A 21,180-nucleotide genomic window follows, 5' to 3' on the forward strand; every position below is an offset into this window, starting at 1 on the left:
TGTAATGTGACAATTACCAAGAGACATCTTTAACTTAGCTATTGAAAGCCTCAATAAAGTTAAAAGACTGAAAAAAAAGAAGGTGATTGCAGAGAAGAAAGCATTTAGATGAGAAATTAATATCAAAGTGAGAAGTATATATTAAAGATAATTTTAAAATCACATATATTTAGAAATTAAATATATACTTTTAAATGATGGGCAGACATCCTGGAGTGTGAAGTCAAGTGAGCCTTAGGAAGCATCACTATGAACAAAGCTAGTAGAGGTGATGGAATTCCAGCTGAGCAATTTCAAATCCTAAAAGATGATGCTGTTGAAGTGTCGCACTCAATAAGCAAGCAAATTTGGAAAACTCAGCAATGGCCACAGGACTGGGAAAGGTCGGTTTTCATCCCAATCCCAAGAAAGGGAGATGCCAAAGAATGTTCTAACTATGGTACAATTGCACTCATTTCACATGCTGGAAAGCTAATGCTCAAAATCCTAAAAGCCAAACTTCAACAATACGAGAATCGAGAACTTCCAGATGTACAATCTGGGTTTAGAAAAGGCAGAGGAGCCAGAGATCAAATTGCCAACATTCCTTGGATCATAGAAAAAGCAAGAGAATTCCAGAAAAACATCTACTTCTGCTTCATTGACTATGCTAAAGCTTTTGACTGTGTGGATCACAACAAACTGGAAAATTCTTCAAAACATGGGACTACCAGACCACCTTACCTCTCTCCTACAGCAACAGTCAGAACCAGACATGGAGCAATGAACTGGTTCAAAATTGGGAAAGGAGTACATCAGGCTATATATTGTCACCCTGCTTATTTAATTTATATGCAGAGTGTATTATGTGAAATGCTGGGGTGGATGAATCACAAGCTGAAATCAAGATTACCAGGAGAAAGATCAACAACCTCAGATATGCAGATAATACCATGTGAATGGCAGAAAGTGAAGAGGAACTAAAGAGCCACTTGATGAAGGTGAAAGAGGAGAGTGAAAAAGCTGGCTTAAAACTCAGCATTCAAAAGTGAAGATCATGGCATCTGGTCCCATCACTTCATGGCAAATAGATGGGGAAACAATGGAAACAGTGACAGATTCTACTATCTTGGGCTCCAAAATCACTGCTAAAAGTGACTGTAGCCACAAAATTAAAAGACGCTTGCTCCTTGGAAGGAAAGCTATGACAAACTTAGACTGTATTAAAAAACAGAGGCATCACTTTGCCAACAAAGCTCCATATAGTCAAGCTATGGTTTTTCCAGTAGTCATGTATGGGTGTGAGAGTTGTACCATAAAGAAGGCTGAGCGCCAAAGAATTGACGCTTTTGAACTGTGGTGCTGGACAAGACTCTTGAGAGTCCTTTGGGCAGCCAGAGTGCCAAACACTCTTATAAATCCTTCTACATGTACTAAGTTAGTTCAAACCAGTCAATCAACCCTTAATATTCCTTGGAAGGACTGATGCTAAAGCCCCAATACTTTAGTTACCGTATGTGAAAAGCCAACTCACTGGAAAAGACTCTGATTCTGGGAAAGATTGAGGGCAGGAGGAGGAGAGGGCCACATGGCTAAAGGATGAGATGATTGGATGGTATCATCAACTCAACGGACATGAGTTTGAGAAACTCTGGGAGATAATTAAGGACAAGGAAGCCTGATGTGCTGCAGTTCATGGGATTGCAAAGAGTCGGACATGACTTAGTGACTGAGCAAGCAACAATCTAAGCAGCTATAACAAGGAAAATTAGAAAATATTTGTGACAGAATAAAAATGAAAAGAAGGACCTCCCTGGTGGTACCGTGGATAAGAATCTGCCTGCCAGTGCTGGAGACACGGGTTTAATCCCTGGTCTGGGAAGAGTCCACAAACTGCGGAGCAACCAGGTTGTGCATCACAACTACTGGAGCCCATGCTCTAGCGCCTGGGAGCCACAACTTCTGAGCTGGCGTGCTGCAACTACCGAAGCCCATGCACACAGAACCTGTTCTCCATTAACAAGAGAAGCCACCGCAATGAAAAGCCCAAGCACAGAAACAAATAGCCCCTGCTTACCACAACTAGAGAAATCTCCAGAGCAGCACTGAAGACCCAGTGCAGTCAAAAATTAATTAAGTAATTAATTTTTAAAAAATGGAAATATAATTTATCAGAATTTGTTGTAGCTGAACCTGCTTTGGTGCAACTAAATACAATGTGTAATCTTGAATAAGGTATGAAAGCAAATAATGGACACTAGCATAACATTCTGGAGTTTCAATTATCTGTAAGTGCATTTTTAAAGTAAAAAAGATTGACAACTGTTATTTTCATCCCCATGAATATTTCATTGTGAATTAGTTCATTAGATTGCTTGTGAGGGAATAAGTTTTCTCTGGAGTGGACAGGAGAAGGAAGCATGCCAGTAAGGAGAAGCGAGGCATCTGTACACAAAGTCCCCTGCCCAGCTTGGTCATTTGCTCATCTAATAGAGATGCCTACAAGCAGGAGCTGCTGGTCTTTTAGGCCTCTTGTATGTAGGGTCCTAGAATGAGTCTAAATAACAGAATTGGGAGTGGGTCTGTCAGAGGACTATTTGTATAAGAACTAAGGAAAATCCTAAAATAACTTTTTGAGAGAAGGAAAAACCAGGAAGATAAATTTGACCAGGAAAAATGCCTTGGTCCTCAGAGGGGAGTAGTGATTTTGAGAACAGTATGGTGGCTGTCACTGGAATTACTTTCTGTCATAAGTCCATGGGGTGTGGCGGGAGTAGGGAGACAGAGAGAGAAAGAGAGAAGGAGTTGAATAAGCTCTTTGCCTCTGATCTTGGGGAATTAATTATTGGGACATGAGAATGTAATGTAAAGAGAGAAGCATTTCCTCACCTCTCTTCATTTGGCAGCAGACCACTCACCACTTCAGCATGTGAGGACTTTGCCTCTGTTCTGTTCAGTTCAGTTTAGTTGCTTAGTCATGTCTGACTCTTTGTGACCCCATGAACTGCAGCATGCCAGGATTCCCTGTCCATCACCAATCCTGGAACTTGCACAATCTCATGTCCATCGAGTCGGTGATGGCATCCAACCATCTCATCCTTTGTCGTCCCCTTCCCCTCCTGCCTCCAATCTTTCCCAGAATCAAGATCTTTTCTAATGAGTCAGTTCTTCACATCAGGTGGCCAAAGTATTGGGGCTTCAGCTTCAACATCAGTCCTTCCAAAGAATATTCAGAATTGATTTCCTTTAGGATTGAATGGTTTGATCTCCTTGCAGTCTAAGGGACTTTCAAGAGTCTTCTCCAACACCTGATGCTCAGCCCGGGGAAAGCAGTGCCCATTGGGCAGACTGCTGGTTCTGTTGGAGAAATGGGAGCTTCCCCGGTAACTCAGCTGGTAAAGAATTAGCTGCCTTCAATGCAGGAGACCCTGGTTCAATTCCTGTGTCAGGAAAATCCCCTGGAGAAGGGATAGGCTATCCCCTCCAGTTTTCTTGGGCTTCCCTTGTGGCTCAGGTGGTAAAGAATCCGCCTGTAATGTGGGAGACCTGGGTTTGATCTCTGGGTTGTGAAGATGCCCTGGAGGAGGGCATGGCAACCCACTTCAGTATTCTTGCCTGGAGAACCCCCATGGACAGAGGAGCCTGGTGGACTACAGTCTATGGGATCACAAAGAGTCAGACACGACCGAGTGACTAAGCACAGCGCATGGAGAAAGGACCATGATTGGAGACCGTAGAGGGCATGCAATCAGAGCATAGCAGCAGCCAGTAACCAGAGGCCCTGGATTTCTGCTTGGCACACAGAAAACACCTTCTGGGTCTGCAGGAATGTGTAAGGAAGGAGACAGTCTTCCCAAAGGAAGACTCTTGTGTGGAAAGAAGAGCCTGTGAAATTTTAGTTAATGTATTCATGCAACCCCACTTGAATCTGTAAGTCTATGAGGAGTGGGAACACCTAACAAGAGGTTTGTTGAAGTTCAAAATGTAATCCCTTTCATACCCTTTCTCAGCTACTTTTAAATAGATGCATTATAACACAAGTTTCCCCGGGCACATATTCTGTTCAAAGATTTAGAGTTGACTTTACAGCTAAGATAAGAGGTCTTAGGGTTTGAAGAGAACACCAGGCAGTGTATTTTCCTCTAAATTCTCCCAGGGTTTTAAGTATTTCTCCGAGGAATACAAGAGGTGAAGGATACTGCCTGCTACTTTTTTGAAGCCTCATCACCGTTTGCCAGTGTTCCACATGGGCACAGCCTGATCAAGCACTTGTCTACCCTTCAGTTGGGTCATAACCCATCATAGTTTCATTTCATTGTTTGCAAACATGTTTTAATAACTGTTATCCCCTGAGAATACAAAAATAGTGAACATGTGCCTCTTACTTTCAAAGCTGAACTCAAAGATTTATAACCTTTAGTCCAATGAGAAAAGAGTTATTGGTTCAAAATTAATATTTTCTGCCATTTCCCCATGCCAAAATAGAAACGGGTCTGCAGGCACATTTTTCTTCTTCCATAATGAAAGAGTACAATTTAATAATAGCTTAGCAGTTGTGTTGAGGCAAAGGATTTTTTTTTTCTTCATTATTTCTCAGTGAAACCCCAAGAGGTCAAGCTTGCACATTCCTCTGAGGGAAAAAGTGTGAGTGGAGGATAACCGTTTTGCCAACGAATGCTTGGAACTGCTACCTCTGGCATTCTCCACCGCCCTCCTTTGCTTCTCACTCAGGGCACTAAATCCCACTTTGTAGAATTTAATGGGGTTTTACTATGTTTCACCTTTGCTTAAAGTGCCAGATGTTTCCAGGAATATTAATATTTCTATCCGCAGGACTGAAAGATGAACATGGTAGAAGAGGCCCAGTTACATTTAAGTTCACCTCCTGCCACTTAGGAGAAGGCAATGGCACCCCACTCCAGTACTCTTGCCTGGAAAATCCCATGGACGGAGGAGCCTGGAGGGCTGCAGTCCATGGGGTCGCCAAGAGTCGGACACGACTGAGCGACTTCACTTTCACTTTTCCCATTCATGCACTGGAGAAGGAAATGGCAACCCACTCCAGTGTTCTTGCCTGGAGAATCCCAGGGATGGCGGAGCTGGTGGGCTGCCGTCTATGGGGTCACACAGAGTCGGACACGACTGAAGCGACTTAGCAGCAGCAGCAGCAGCAGCAGCAGCCTGCCACTTAATTCCAGGGCAGCCATTATTACAGCTCACTGTGTTGACAAATATTGAACCGTATATTGACAGCCAATGTTGAAATGGCACCATCATGCCACAAAATTACTTTTCACTAAAAGAGAAATATTTGCTCCAATGTCAAGTGATGTGCATACTCCTTTCATCTTGGAAGTGCCAACATCTTTAACCTGTGGAAAGGAGATACTTTAATTTCTGGGGCCTGCTCTGCTTCCCCAGTGGTCCAGAAGGTAAAGAATATGTCTGCAATGCAGAAGACCTGGGCTCGATCCCTGAGTTGGGAAGATCACCTGCAGGAGGAGACGGCAACCCACTCCAGTATTCTTGCCTGGAGAATCCCATGGACAGAGGTCCTTGGCTGGCTACAGTCTATGGGGTCGCAAAGAGTTGGACATGACTGAGTGACTAACACTTTCACTTTACTTTATGAGGTCAGACTCTGCTGTTGAGAAAAAGTAGTTTCATCTGAAGTTCTGGAGATGAGGGGAGCAAAAAGAAGGGATGGGACCTCTGTTTTTTATTGTTTTTGCGATACAGATATAATATGGTACCCATGCTTGTGTACAGCATCCTATACATAGTGTCAGGATGGTGTTTTATAATGCTAATATACTATATTTAACAGTACGGTATTGCTATAGTGATATTGGCTTTCGTGGCAATACCAGAAGCTAAAAACATCAGACTTTGAAGATGCCTAACTTTGATGCAATGGAAGCAGTCATGGCATTGCCTTTATTGGTGGCGGATATATTCTTTCACAGAGGAAATCCTAACATGGTGATTTATATTTTTAAAAAGAATGACATTTTCTGTTGCTCTGAGTCATGTCTTATTTAAAATATCCACTTTGGGGCTGTAATAAAGCACTGATGAATATGAAATAAAAAAATTAAGACAATTGGTATCAGGACTTTATTAGACTTTTCACTGGATACAAAGAAACTTTTTTTTAACATTAAGAACACAATCTTATCAAAAAAAATTCATTTGCTAAACAGAAATGTAGGCATGTATTTTCTTTATACCACATTTATTAAAGTATCAATGACCAGATCCTAAAAAGAGAAGGCACAGGTCTGTCTCCCGCTGGTGAATTTCTTGTGTCTAATGAAGGAAATGTCACCAGCTCTGCAAATTCCCATCCTTTAGACATGAAGTAAATCAACAGAAATGTGTGAAAGCAGGGGCCATGAGATGGAAATGTTACATTAAGAGATTTGGATTTTCCTATCACTTACATAAATTTCAAGAGAGGAGGCAGCTACCCAAATGTCCTGAAACTCCATCCCCATTCAGACCCTGCCAAGGAGTCACTGTTGGATTCAGAAATATTTGAAAACCCTATTTTAAGAATTCCAACACATTCTACGCTTTGCAAATTTGGTCTAGAAAATGGCCTCAGGTCTCACAATTCTTACTCTGGGATGGGTTGGGTTTCCAACTCCTTAGAAAAAGTGTTGTTTGTGATAATCTGCTTTGACGAGTCTCTCTGGCAGGTGCGGCTTCATTGTAAGGAATTACATTCCCACCTGCTGTCTCTTCCACCCAATCTCCTGAGTAGGCACAGACAGAGCTGTGTCCATACCTCAGACACTCCTCTCTTCCTCCAGCAGTCAAGAGAGTTCCTTTCTATGTCAAATTTTCTACAACTCCATAGATAACCAGGTCTAATCTGATAAAAATAATTTGTGCTAAGTTGTTAATAAGAGTAATGGATTCATTTGTTACCTCTCTGAAAGAAAAAGATAACAAATTTTAAAAGTGGTCCTGGTATGAATTAGAAGGTGCTTCTCACCAGGGGTATTTTTAATGTATGGATATTTTTCAGGTTGTCCCAATTATTGGGGAATGTTACATAAGGGATTAATTGTGGGGAGAGAGACTTGGATCTCACAATAGACAAGTGAATGTGGCATTGATCTTATGAATGTTCTTGTCCGATTATTCTTCTTGTACTTCACTTGGCCCTTCATAATACATTTCTGGGACTTGGCATGGGCCAATATTTTTCTTCATGAGGGGTATTAAGACTACTGATTTTCATGAACTATCTTAACACAGGAGTGTGGAAAGAGGTAGGATGTTATCTCCTGTAAGTAGCCCTACTTAAAAAGATAGTCAGGATGCATATGGATTTAAGATTAGAAAAAAATGCAGACACACCCAATTAAATGTGAATTTCAGATAAACAATGAATACTTTTTAGTATAAGTACATCTCATGAAATATTGGGAAATATTATACTAAAAATATTCATGTGTATCTGAAATTTGAATTTCACTGGGTGTCTAGTATTCTATCTAGCAAACTTAAATATGGGACAAAAATAATTGAAGATGGAGAAAAAGAAAAGAAGGTAGATTAATATCCTGTTCCAAGATCCCAGACCTAAAGATTACAGAGTTTTTGCTTTGAACATGACCACCAGTGCAGATCCTTAAACTAATTAGTATTTGACTGCACTTAGGCAGATGGCAAAAATTCAGGAGTGTTGCTTCCTATTTTTTGCAAAGGGAATCACATTGGTACCACCTAATGTTGATGGGTCTTTCATGACTCTCACAGAGCCAAGGCAATTCATCTTACTTGAGAAGACCCTTTTTTTTTTTTAAGTAATGGTTTGGAGAAACATTTTTTTATGGAAAATTTGGGTTCCCTAAAACTAGGTTCCATGAAAAATGGGTTCCATGTTTGGAAGAACAACTTTAGAAGTGTACTGGCTCTCTTGTGGATGGAAATGAGTCTGAATTTAGTTCTTTGCATATTAATTGAGTTAATAAATTAATTGATGTTTGAAACTTAAAGAGCATTGGGTGTCCCACAAGCTGCATTATTTGCTTGTGGGAACTCAAATAAGTACTAAAGCACATTCCTCACGTGATTATAAAAAGGCCGTTTTTAACAAAAACATAATCTCCTTTTAAATTTTAATCCCAAATTGCAACAGTAACAAAAATGTCAATGTATTAAGGCTGGTCATAATGTGCCCTTTTTCTTTAGGATAAGTTTGATTTTGTACAAGATATAGTACACTTACACACACACCACATACAAGCACATACTTCTGACTCATACAAATACATATTTAGAACTAATACCTATAAAAGAGTATCACAAATGAAATAAAAAGTGCACAATTTTCAATAGACTTAATCAACACGTTTTACAAATTCTACAGAACATTTTATCATTGTCATTGGGAAAACAAGCAATTTAGAGCATTATTTAAAACTGTATGTAACACAGGAGCCACCAGTAAGTTATGGCAAATACAGCATTTACACCATTGTGTCACTGAAATCTAGTTGAAAAGGCTAAAGTGCTATGACATAAAATACTTTTAAAAACCTTGTTTAGCATATCCTGAGGGACACTATGCATTATTTTCTATTAGCGATTCAGAAAGCAAGCACTCTACCTGTGAAGCTCTGATCTGGAGAGCAACCAAAGGTCAGAAGTTTGTGTCACTGGATCATTAAAATTGCAGAACTGAAAAACTCACGAAAACATACATTTCTGAGACTTCCAACTTTCCAGTCTGGAGTCCTAACAGGGGAGATCCTGAATGGGTAACATTGGCTAAAACATCTTAGAACCTCAAAGAACTTAAAACAATATTAAGAGAAGATGTGTATTTGCTTGTTTGTGATTTATATTCAAGTTCATCTTTGACTCTCCAGCTTGAAGTGTTACTGACAACATAGTTAGACTATTACTCCTAGGCATTTCTTATTTATGATGGTCTTATTTTTCACTGGTTTTCTAGTGATTTTTCTCCTCTTAAATATTTAAATATTTGAATTATGTTTGTGCCTACTTACGTAGGAGATATTGATTTTAAGAGTTAAAACTGCAATAGAATCAGGTTGATTGATTAGAGTGGTTTCACTTGAATAATGTGTGAGATGTTCATGCTGTCTTGGTGTGTGTGTGTGTGTTTGTGTGTACACACATAAGTGTATACATACCAAACACTTTATGCTCTAATACATTCACTGTTAGGTGGCACTCCATGAAAAAGTTTTCCTAGTATGGCTGAAAGTGAATATTGAGGTCATCATATAGAGTATCCTAAGGCTTTTAAAATTTGCCTCCTCATTCTCTGCATTCATATGACTATGTAGTAATAAGGGAGACATAAAGATGAAGGCAGGAGTCATCACCATATTGGGCCTTCAAAATTACAGACAGGAAAGCAAACCAAAAAATGATACTCTTTGCATATTTTCCCTCATCAGCCACTCACCCCTTTGATTTCCTGCAATAATTGGGTAAAAGTTGATTTTGTTTCTGTTTTTTTTTTTCTTCCTTGCAGGACTAGTGATGGAAAAGTCTTAAGAACTAAGCAAAGGAAAATGTGCACCAAGATGTATCTCCTACCATTTGGGGGTTTATTTGTAGCCCTTGTTCTCAAATGCTCTGGAAACACAATGTCTAACTAAGACAAAGGAGCTTAGGCTGATGGTAAACTCTAATCAGATACCACTAGTCCTCACCCCCACCTCTTTATTTAAGCCCACAGTCTGCTCCCCAAGTGTGTTCCAGAGGAGGGCCAATAGACAGAAGACAGCCAAAGGCATCTTCTCTCCACTCTCCTTGCAAAGGAATCCCTTCTAGTGAACTCTTCCTCTAGTTGGAGGACCCAGGGTTCACATCTACCTGTACCCTCCTTTAGATATTAAGGCAAGTCCATGTACTCCCAGTGCCTGCTACATATATACTGTATATCCACATGGAAACCAAACATTGGCTTGGAAATATCTCTTGTCAAACAAGGTCTCTATGTGCAGATAATTAATAGCAATTAAATGCTTTCTCCAGTTGAAAAACTGCACAATTAATCTAATGCTTCAACATGTTTGTTTTTTTCCAGCACCCAAATGACAAATATGACAAAGCTAATTCTAAGCAAATATTATAAGAAAGCATCTAAGTTCAAGAAAATACAACATAGTTACCTCTATATTTTACTCATTTTTCATTAATATGTTGAAAGATCTGTTTTCTCATACATTTATAAGTTAAATCCTTGTGTCATTGTAAGTTTGCTTGGCTAAAGGTCCTCCTGAGGGATGAATAATGGATAGTCAGAGAAAACCTGCCCCAAAAAACAACTTCACAGGACATTAATTCCAATAAGCTATAGTCCTTATAAAAGGAATCATATTCCACTGCACATAAAGAGCAGATGAAAGATATAGAAAAACAATAAAACTGCAAGGAGAGAGGAAGCGGAATGAAAACTATATTTATAGATAATATTATTTATTTGTACAAAAATATTTCAATATAATCAGCTACTCTACTTTCAAAGTTCTCATCAACTCTTTTTCATACCTTAAGAGTTTTGGTCTTAAAACTAAAGTATTTAATATCATCAAAGTTTTCACTTGAAAAGAATTGTCTCTGTGTCTGTCCGTGACTGTGTGTGTTTGCGTGTATTTGCATCTGTCCGCCTGCAAGGAATAGGTACAGATTGGTTTATTTTGTTTGTTGATACAAACACACACAACTGGAATGGAGACTATATCTGTTGCGTGTATATACACACACTACTTGGTCATCAAAACACAGCTGTATACTTTTCATAAATGTTCTCTTCAGTCTAAACAATTTCTCTCCCTTCCCCACAGTGGTTAATAAATACTATTTTCTGATAGTGAGTATTTATAATCTTTTAATCAACTCTTGATTATTTATAATTTTAATGTACATAAACTTGGAATCAAATCCCTTACCTAAGACTCAGAGATTAAACCACATGTTGTATGTTTAAATTAATTAAAAACTGAGAGCATGCTTTTATTTCTCTATGGTCCCACTTTACATGGATTATGTTGTTTTCCCCCAGGAAACTATTGAGGTGCGATTATTTCTAAACATGAAGACAAAATAATTCAGAATTATACAAATTTCAGCAAATTTTGTAGATTTTTATAAATGCCTCAAGATACTCCTGTGAGACAGATAGGGAAGGGTTATTGTGCTCTTTTAAGGTTATTTAGAGCTGTCAAATATCGCAAAGACACCAAGGGGGAAGCAATGGCAGAAACTTCCTGTGAAACTTTGGCCTCTGCCTCAAAATTAACCCTGCGGTGAGATAGATGGAGCCCAAAAGTGATTTTCAAAATCTGCTCAAATCACATGTACTTAAGAATTTCCTGAAGATGCTTCATGGATCCTTGAGAGGTCACAGTCATGGTTTCAAAGACATTGTTCTCATTCCTTCTATCACCCTTCCTTTTCCCTCAACTTTAATTAAAAAAACACTCAAATTGAAGCTTCTCAGTATATGTTCCTCAAAATCTGGGATGTAGAATGACATGTTGGGAAATCTTGATTTGGTGGGAAAGCTTGCCCAACCTTTCATTTCTTTCTTTCTTTTCTTATTTTAATTTTTTTAGTCAAGTTAATTGTTAGAAGAACTTTTGAAAGTGTTCTTTTCAGAGTTTTCTGATTTTATTTTTTAATTAAATTTTTTCTTTTATAATTTTTCTTTTATTTACTTCTTCATGGAAAGTCATTTTATTTTAAATATAGTGGTATGTACATGTTGATCCCAAACTCCCAATCTATCTCTCCTATCTCCACCCTTCCCCCTGTAACCATAAATTCGATCTCTAAGTCTGTGCACCTTTTTCTGTTTTTTTAAGTTCATTTGTATCTTTTTTTTTATTCCACATATAAGAGATATCAAATGCTATTTGTCTTTCTCTTTCTTATTTTACTCAGTATGATCATCTCCAGGTCCAACAGAGTTTTCTGATTTTAACACACTTATAATTTTTCATTTACTGGGCATTTTCAAGACAATATTTTAGACATTTCTGAATTAAAATGATATCCATCTCCTCACCACCTCCATTTTTCAATATGGAGTTGGCACTAATTGTTTTTCCACAAAAGTTTTTTATTCTATATTTATAGCTGCCTTCAGTAGAAATATTGTGAAACACCATTGTTTTTAGATGACACAAAATTTACTGATTATGGCCTCCAATATTACTGATGCAGGGAAATCGATTTGATGCATATTATCTATGACAAAAAGGTAGCAAGATTGCAGACTACAGAATATTATACCAAGTCCTACAAAACAAATAAATTTCAGTACAACAATGTAATACACATTATGCTGGGCATTCAATTACTTTTAAGTCCCATACAGCATCAGATTAAAAAGAGCGAGCGAGAGGGAGCAGAAAGTTTCATCTGGAGGAAAGTGTAGGAGCTCTAAGTTGAAATCAGAAACACAATCAAGTAAACACCCATAAGTTACAAAGACTAATTCTGAAAAACAAAATTTACTAGTCTTTTTTTAATCCCTAACACTAGAAGTAGGTTTTGCTTATCAAATGGGAAATGAAATATTTATAGTAATGAAGACGATGATAATAATCACCGAAGAAATGGCTTCCCCCTTTCCCACCCACTTTCAGCCCTTATTCCTTCAGAAACTCAGTGGAATAGGAAGATCAGAGTGTTTATAGATAATACATCTAATACAGTGAATCTTCTCCCTCTTATTCACTGATACTCCAAATAGTACCATCAAGTGTTGGCTTCCCCTTCATCAAAGACATAGTTGAGCTTTATGACAGTGCTGATGAAATCGCCAAGTTCTACAAAGTCGGCAGTGACAATATTGATGCCACTCTCTCCTGGCTTCTGTGTGCGGACCCACTGCATCATGGCAGGAAGAGCTCTGAGAAAGGAAAGAAAAAGAGATGTTACAGAAGGAAAGATAATATTTTTCAAGCTTACTATCCCCAGGACTTCCTTTAGTTTTCTAACTTACTAAAATAAATGCCCCAATTACAGATACATAATGGAGGAAAAAACCAAATGGACGATGGTAAATTCTTAACCTCTGAAGTGACTCTGCAGGAGAAATATAGTCATCCTTGGAGGGTGGCTCAGATGGTAAACAGTCTGCCTGCAATGCAGGAGACATGGATTCAATCCCTGGGTCGGGAAGATCCCCTGGAGGAGGAAATGGCTACCCACTCCAGTATTCTTGCTGGAGAATTCCATGGACAGAGGAGCCTGGTGGGCTATCATCCATGGGATCGCAAAGAGTTGGACAAGACCGAGAGACTAACACTTTGGAATCCATGTGGGATTGGTTCCAGGAACTCCCACAGATACCAAAGTCTGAGAAAGCTCAAGTGTCTTACATAAAATGAAGTTGTAAAGTCAGTACTTTTTATCCAAGGTTTCTGCATTCATGAATTCAACCAACCCAGGATCAATTTTTGTGGATATGGAACCCAAGCATATGGAGGGCTGACTGTAGTCACTATATCAGTCCATACTGGACTCCATCTTTGGAGAGCTCAGATGCCATGAGAATTTATAGTGAAATTTCTCCACTAAGAAAACAACATTCTTGCACTCATTTTCCAGTTTGGTATGGTGTGATTGCAAACCCTGGAGAACTATGGGTTAGTGAGGTCAGGGATGAGTACGTGCACTTAGCAACATTTATTACAAACCCACTATTTTCAGGAAATGTGCTAGATATTATCAATAGACATACTAGTGAAACTCCCTACATTTAAAGAGTGCATAGTTTGGTGGTGGACAGATGGACAAGGAAGACAATTTTAATATAGTACAATCAGGGCTCATCCTTTAAACTTATTTACTGATCACCTCTTCTATTCCAGACACCACTGAAGGCACTTGGAAAACTTGAGTGAGCATAGCAGATAAAATATCCACCTGTGAGGAGCTTACAGTTTAATAAGGAAAGACAAACATTGAATAATAATCATAAATTAATTACATCATTTGATAGGAAGGAATGCTATTAAAACACAGCAAAAAAGGGAAGATTTGAAGTGTGCAGATAGAGAGGAGTGGAGCAGATTACAGCTTAAAATAGGGTGCTTACACAGGTGCATTGACAAGGGGATATTTGTGCAAGGGTTTGAAGGAGACAAGGGAGTTAGTCACAGGTAGATATCCAGGGAAAACATTTCAGCTCCTGCCACAGCCTTAAATGGGTAACATGCCTAAACTTGGTAAAAGAAAGAGGAGACCATTAAAAGATGAAGTTAGAGGAATAATAAGGAAAGTGAGGGGGGCAGATGCTGTATGGCACTGTAGGCTATTGCAAGGGTTCTGAATGTTACTTTGAGTGAAATGGGGAGTCTTTGGAAGATCTTGAGCAGAATAGTGTTGTGATCTGACTTAATTATAAAAGATGATTCATTACCACGAGAGCGCAGTGGAGAGTCACCTAGCATCGTTTGCAAAATCAGAGAAAAGTTTTCAGAAGAGCACTCCCTGAATGTTGAGAGATTAAGAAGACTTAGCTCGGTGAAGGTGGGAATGGGGGATGGAGGGTGATGTGATATATTTTCAGACAGAGAAAATAGCATTTCTACATTCATTAACAGGGGTATGGTGTGCTTGGGGGTAGGGCATGTAGACAGACAGATCCAGCTACTAATAAGGATGCAATATCCTATGACAGCACATTGAAGAGAAACCACTACGACTTAAGCAAGCAGGAAGGGAGATTGAGAAAGGGATAAATGAACCGAGGTCTTAGAGATGACAGCGCAATAACAGTGAAAGAGTGAGGAAGTCCATGTGGACGTCAAATTCCTGGATGGGACAGAGGGAGAAGGAAAGATACAAAGGTGTGAGTGGAGAGATCATGATGAAATTAAGAATCTCAAAGAAGCTATAAAATTTAAGGAAGCCTCAAGGTGTTGGAGAAATAAGAAGGGACCAGAAGACAGAAGGTTTTCAGAATGTAAATCAACTTAGAGCCGTTAACCAGGGAAATAATATGCTTAGATTTGTGATTCAGAGAGCATGGTTTGCCTTCCGGGTGAACAAATGAAGAGAAGAAAGCAAGACTAGGATCAGAGCTAACAACCAGAGAGCTGTGGAAGGAATCTAGACCAGAGATAATGGGAACTTACATTGCAGTGGCCACAATAAATATATTTGAAAGGAACTAAGGAGAAAAGGTGGCGCTAGTGGTAAAGAATTTAACTGCCAATGCAGGAGACACAGGAGATGAGGGTTTGATCCCTGAGTGAGGAAGATCCCCTGGAGGGGGAAATGGAAACCCACTCCAGTACTCTTGCCTGGAGCATCCCATAGACAGAGGAGCCTGGTGGTCTATAGTCCATGGGGTTGCAGAGTTGAGCATGACTGAAGCAACTGAACACACACACAGATAAAAGGACAACATTTGACTGATGTGGGATTGGATATAATGGAGATGAAGAAAGAGGCCATGAATGATGCCTAGATTTCTAGCAGTATTCTGGCAGGTGAGCATCATGTACTAATTTTGGAAGGATAGGACTGAAGGCTTCCCAGTGGATGTACTAAGTTCAGTCTGAGACCTGTTGATTCTGAGGTGACTTTGGGGCACATGAATTGAGATTTCAATTGATTAAGTACAGGTCTAATATTCAGGACATAGAGCTGGTCAAGGGCCATCACATAAAAAGAAAAGAGCTATGAGAGTGGATAAAATTACCTGGGAAGATTGTATAGAGAAGGACAAGAAGAGAAAATCTGAATATCAGCTACATGGGCAGAAAAGTTGATTCAATTAAAAAAGGGAGAATTAGGTATAGAAGTAGGATGAAAATCAGGAGCATATAGCATCATGAAATCAGAAGAAAAAAAGTCATGCTCCTTTTGGTTTGTGAGGTTGAAGTACAGAATGTAATACAGTGCCTTTATCCAGATCTCATAAAGCACATCTAGCCAAACTTGACCCATCCATGCAAAACCAAAATAACTGCCTTGGATTACATTAATCCTGTGGGTAGTACCTTAAAAATTCTGATCCATGTTTTCCAGCATTTACCTTTCTTTGTTAGATACAGATAGAGGAGAACCCAAAAAGTCCTTCTAAAAGGATAGCATGGATCTAAGAGATCCATTGCTGTCAGAAAATAGACTGGCAGGTGGAGGAATTTGGTCTTCATAGCAACAGTTTCTGAAGGGAATTCTATCTTGAATTAAAAAACTGTGGATCCCTAGAGCACAGACACAGGGGTATTCAAGTTCATCAGAGAGACAGATGCCATGGCAGTGTGTGTGCAGCCACTAGGGTTTGAATTCCATTACTTTCTCTCCTGGGCTTGCTCGGGCAGATGGCATATCTCTGTTGCGAACACAGTATCACCTTGGCATTTCAAAAAAAGCAGACACTCTTTGGAAAAAGTATCAAGCCAGCCCATTTCCTGGGAAGATGGTTGCTTAGCAGATACACTCACCTTGAGAGGTGAGAGGTGGGTAGAAGAGTGACACTGAGGCCGGTGCTGATTCTGTATTAGCTTTAACCGAGTAGCTGGTTTGCCAGATCCCTAGGGTACTAGATTATGGAAGGTTTGAGCAACAAAATTCCCATCTGAGAACCATGACCATCATGAAAACAGCAACTCAGATGCCTGCTACTACTCTAAGATTGATATTCCTGGGCTTGAATTTAGAACAACTAATTGTTACCCCCATGGAGAGATGTTAGGAGTGCTCTTCTCTGTTTCGCTATAAAATAGATTACTTTGAGGGCTGATGAAATATCATTTTGGAATAGCTTGCAGTCCTCAGGTAAATGAGTTTTACATTTAAAATGCCACTTGTCTGAGTCATGGGAATATTATTCTTTTTCTGTTCAGATATACTTTTCTCAAGTCAATATGATACCAAAAACAAAATAAGCAATAATGCCAAATTGAATCTCAGATACTCAGACGGACTTAAGTAGAATTATGTTAAACAAAAAGACTCAGTGTTCTAGATTAAAACAAACAAATGCTGTTGAAGTTACAATAATTATTTAGAGTGGCATTTCTTAAACTTTTAAAATTCTTTTCCCACCACAGAACCTTTTAAAATATTTTCCTTCCTCACTCGCTTTCTCAATAAAGTTTTAATACCACAGATAGACTTTAAATATGTTTATGTATTGTTTGTATATTCCTGTGCTTTTTACATAAAAAGAGCACATTTTTTATTTGCCCTCCTGAGAATCAATTCTTATATTAGATAAATAAATTGAAAAGCCTACTCTGGTGGTAATAAAATATTATCTCATGCAATAATTTTCACTCTATAAGACAAATTGGTTAACAAAGACCTACTGTATAGTACAGGGAACTCTGCTCAATACTCATTAATAATCTAAATGGGAAAATAATTTGAAAAAGAATAGATGCATGTATATGTAGGGGCTTCCCAGGTGGCACTAGCAGTAAAGAACCCATCTGCCAGTGCAGGAGACATATAAAAGACAGGGGTTTGACCCCAGGGTCAGGAAGATCCCCTGGAGGAGGGCATGGCAGCCCACTGCAGTATTCTTGCCCAGAGAATCTCATGGACAGAGGAGCCCAGCAGGCTACAGTCCATAGGGTAGCAAAGAGTCAGACATGACTAAAGAGACTGAGCACACATATGTATAACTGAATCACTTTGCTGCTGTACACCTGAAACTAGCAAAACATTGTTAATCAACTATACTCCAATATAAAATTAAAAAAAAATTAAAGAAAAAACAAACTGGTTAAACTTTAATGTTTTAAAATCACCCGTTCATTTATTTGGAGTTCCCTGATAGCTCACTTGGTAAAGAATCCACCTGTAATGCAGGAGACCCAGGTTCGATCCCTGGGTCAGGAAGATCCACTGGAGAAGGGATAGGCTACCCACTCCAATATTCTTGTGCTTTCCTTGTGTCTTAGCTGGTAAAGAATCTGCCTGCAATGCGGGAGACCTGGGTTCGATCCCTGGGTTGGGAAGATCCCCTGGAGAAGGGAAAGGCTCTCCCCTCCAGTATTCTGGCCTGGAGAATTCCATGGACTGTATCGTCCACGGGGTCTCAAAGGGTCGATCATGACTGAGCCACTTTCACTTTCATTCATTCATTCAACAAAGATACATTGTACCTGCAGAAGACAGTGTTCTAGGTATAGCTCCTTAGAGCATTTTGGGGTTTGAAACTTCCTCACCTCTCTATGAGAAAATATTGCTGTAGCCCTGCCCCCACATTCTTTTTCTGTGACTTTTCTACACTACAGTCACAATAGCCTTCCTCAGAACTGAGTGCCTTATTCTTCACATGAACAACTGCAGTCTCCTCTCATCTAGAAGATACACCCAGTTTTGAATCAGTCAGGGTGAGTCCCTGCAGCCTTCCTCACACACTCACCACACACACACCTCTCTTCAGCCTCTGGGCTAATTTGTTCTCTGGTAATACTGAAATTCTTGTGTGTTCTCCCAAACACATCCTGTGGTTTCATGCCTCAGTTTTTTTTTCAAGACTTCTCTCTATATGAAATATCATTCCTTCTTCAGTACCGTTCCTGGTCTAACTTCCACTTGCCCTTCAAGACTTGGCTGAGGCAGTATTTCCATCCTTTCAGTTCAAATCTGGGTGAAGAGTTCTCTTCTTGATGCTTTATACTCCTCAAGCACAGTCTGTAACTACACATTGCACATGGCGTTCAGATTTTCCACTTCCATGTCTATTTCTATCAGTGCTTGCACCCTTTTCAAAAAACAAAAATCATATCGTAGTCATCAGTAGATCCCCTGTACCTACCACAATCCCTGGAACCCAAAAGGAAAATAGCACATTTATTGAACTCAGATATTGAACTAGAAATCCTGGTCCCAGCTGTCTCAAAGTACAACAAGCAAAGTGGATGTGAACCAATCATGATAATACAATATGGCACAACAGACATGGGCATAGGAGCCTATGGGAGCATGCAGGTAAAATAATTTAACTTGGGAGAAATTTAAGGAATGCCTCACAAAACAGGTGACATGTTGAGCTTGGCCAAGACCCTTTAGACAAAGAAGCCAAGTATTTCAAGAAAAAGGAACAGCACATTGTCGAACATGGACTGTAGAGTAGACCACCAGAACTTATTTGTGTAACTCAAACTTTGTACATTTTAATCATTACTTCTTCATTTCTCTGTCTCTCCAGCTCCTGGTAAACACCATTCTATTCCCTGCTTCTATGAAACTGACTATTTTTTGATTCCACATAGAAATGAGATTATACAGTATTTATCTTTCTGTGTCTGGCTTATTTCACTTAGTATAATGCCCTCCTAACAAAACAGTACTGTATCCCAAAATTTGCTAAGAAGGTAGATTATATGTTAAGTACTCTTATCACACATATACATAAAAAATAATAAAAATAATAAAGGGTGCAGGAGGAAATTTTGAGAGGGGATGGGTATGTTTATGGCCTTAATGGTGATGGTTTCATGGGTATACATACTTATCTCCAAACTCATCGAGTTATATACATTAAATATGTATACCAATTTTATCTGTCTATCAGACCTCAACAAAGTGTTTTTTTTTTAAGTATATGGGTATGAAAGAGATGGCATGATTAAGAAGGATGAGGTGACCAGAGAGTAGGTGTCATGGTGTGGGGACACTAGAAGGGGTGGCTGGAGAAGGGGAGGAACAGAAGGTATTTGGGCCAGATTGTTAGGGGCTTCTTTTGACCTGTGGAGTCAGAGCTTCCCCTTACATGATCTCAGGTTTGTTCTTGATTTCATCCAAAGAAGAGTTTTTTGATTTTCTCATGCAAAGAAGAATCTAATATTAATTCCATAGTAAGTCTACTGCCTAATGACACTGAAACTAGTATTCAAGACCTTAGGAAGTTTCCTTAGGAAGTTCTCAGATTGCTATGAGATTTTTAAAAGCCCTCATTCATTCATTCATTCATTTATTCACATTAGCTCCACCATTATAACCAAAAAATTGCTAGCAGAAATTTGAATAGCATTCACTAATAATATTATGAATGAAAATATTTCTTAGAGAAATTATGCAGCCTGAAGAGATGACTAAATTCTCTTTGAATCTGTATGTTAATATTTTAGTATCTATTTATAGAATAGTCTCTTTTGGTCTCCTATAGTCACACAGAAAAATGTGACTATGCAGATATTGCAGTGCTGTCTTTTAAATGCCTCTCTTTTTCTTAATCTCTTATTTTCATTAGATTCTGGATTTATACTGTGGATTTACACTGTTTATTCACAAGACCTCACTGACTACCAGGAGAATCACATCACTTCAAGATAAATAAAAATATAAATAAAATTATAGTCCTAGTGTTAAACATAGAGCCAGACTGTTTCTTCTCAAGTCTCAGCATCAGCATTAATTATGAGCAAGTTGGTCAACCCTCTAAGCCTCAGTTTTACCACCTATCAAATGGGCATATTAATGAGGATTGAAGTAGTTAGTGCATATAAAGTGCTTAAATGAATGCCTAGCTCTCTATAAGTGGCAATGTATTGAATATGCACTGAATTACAACCAAGGCAATGCTCTGCTCCAGAGTCTCAAAGAAGGAAGTCAGCAGGTAATTCTGAGAGCAGCATTCAGCCACAGTACAGGGGGATGTAAAAATGAGCCTACGGGATTTTTTTCCCCCAACATTCACCATTTTCTAACAATGATAGAAAGCAGGTGGGGGACATGTCCTGGTGTAAAAGGGCAACCCTGGTGATGACACTTGAGGGAAGTATCCTTGGAAGTGCTTTCTTTGGGGCACACAATTATAGGAAAAAAACCAAGTACACTTTCCGCATCATAGATTCTAATTTAGGTTAGCAAAAGAACAGATCCAGAACCAAAACTTGGTACAGGAAGCCTCACGGCTCTTCTCCGGGATATGGAGCTCTCCTGAGGAAAGGCATCTTCAAACAGATTGCAGGCTCCTGAGAAACAGGCAAGTCTACAGGAATCAGAAAACCTTCCTCCAAGGAACCAATGGGAGGGGAGCGATGTGGGAGCCAGAGGTCTTCTGATGTGCTGGCTTTGGGAACCGATTTTGAAAAGACTTAAAGGAAAAGATAAAGAAGTTGGAGGTGCTAAGTTCAGTAACCCTCGATGTGCTGACCTTGACTTATTAATTCATGTGAGCTTCCTATTTAGGGTGCTTCAATCACTGCTTTTAGCACAAAGATAAAA

General features: G+C 39.1%; 1 protein-coding gene across 1 annotated transcript in view; it reads right to left on the bottom strand.

Moving 5' to 3' along the window:
- Positions 1 to 11,665: 11,665 nt before the first annotated feature.
- Positions 11,666 to 21,180, bottom strand: part of PLCXD3 (phosphatidylinositol specific phospholipase C X domain containing 3) — a 179,248-nt gene continuing 169,733 nt past the window's right edge. The window contains exon 3 of the mRNA XM_081517987.1: positions 11,666 to 12,889. Coding sequence (XP_081374113.1) covers positions 12,736 to 12,889 — 154 coding nt within the window. The 3' untranslated portion in view covers positions 11,666 to 12,735. The remainder of the gene's footprint in view (positions 12,890 to 21,180) is intronic.

The sequence above is a fragment of the Giraffa tippelskirchi genome, chromosome 8 (genome assembly GCF_054371585.1).
Source record: "Giraffa tippelskirchi isolate mGirTip1 chromosome 8, T2T-mGirTip1v1.2.pri, whole genome shotgun sequence".
Classification (NCBI taxonomy): Eukaryota; Metazoa; Chordata; class Mammalia; order Artiodactyla; family Giraffidae; genus Giraffa; species Giraffa tippelskirchi.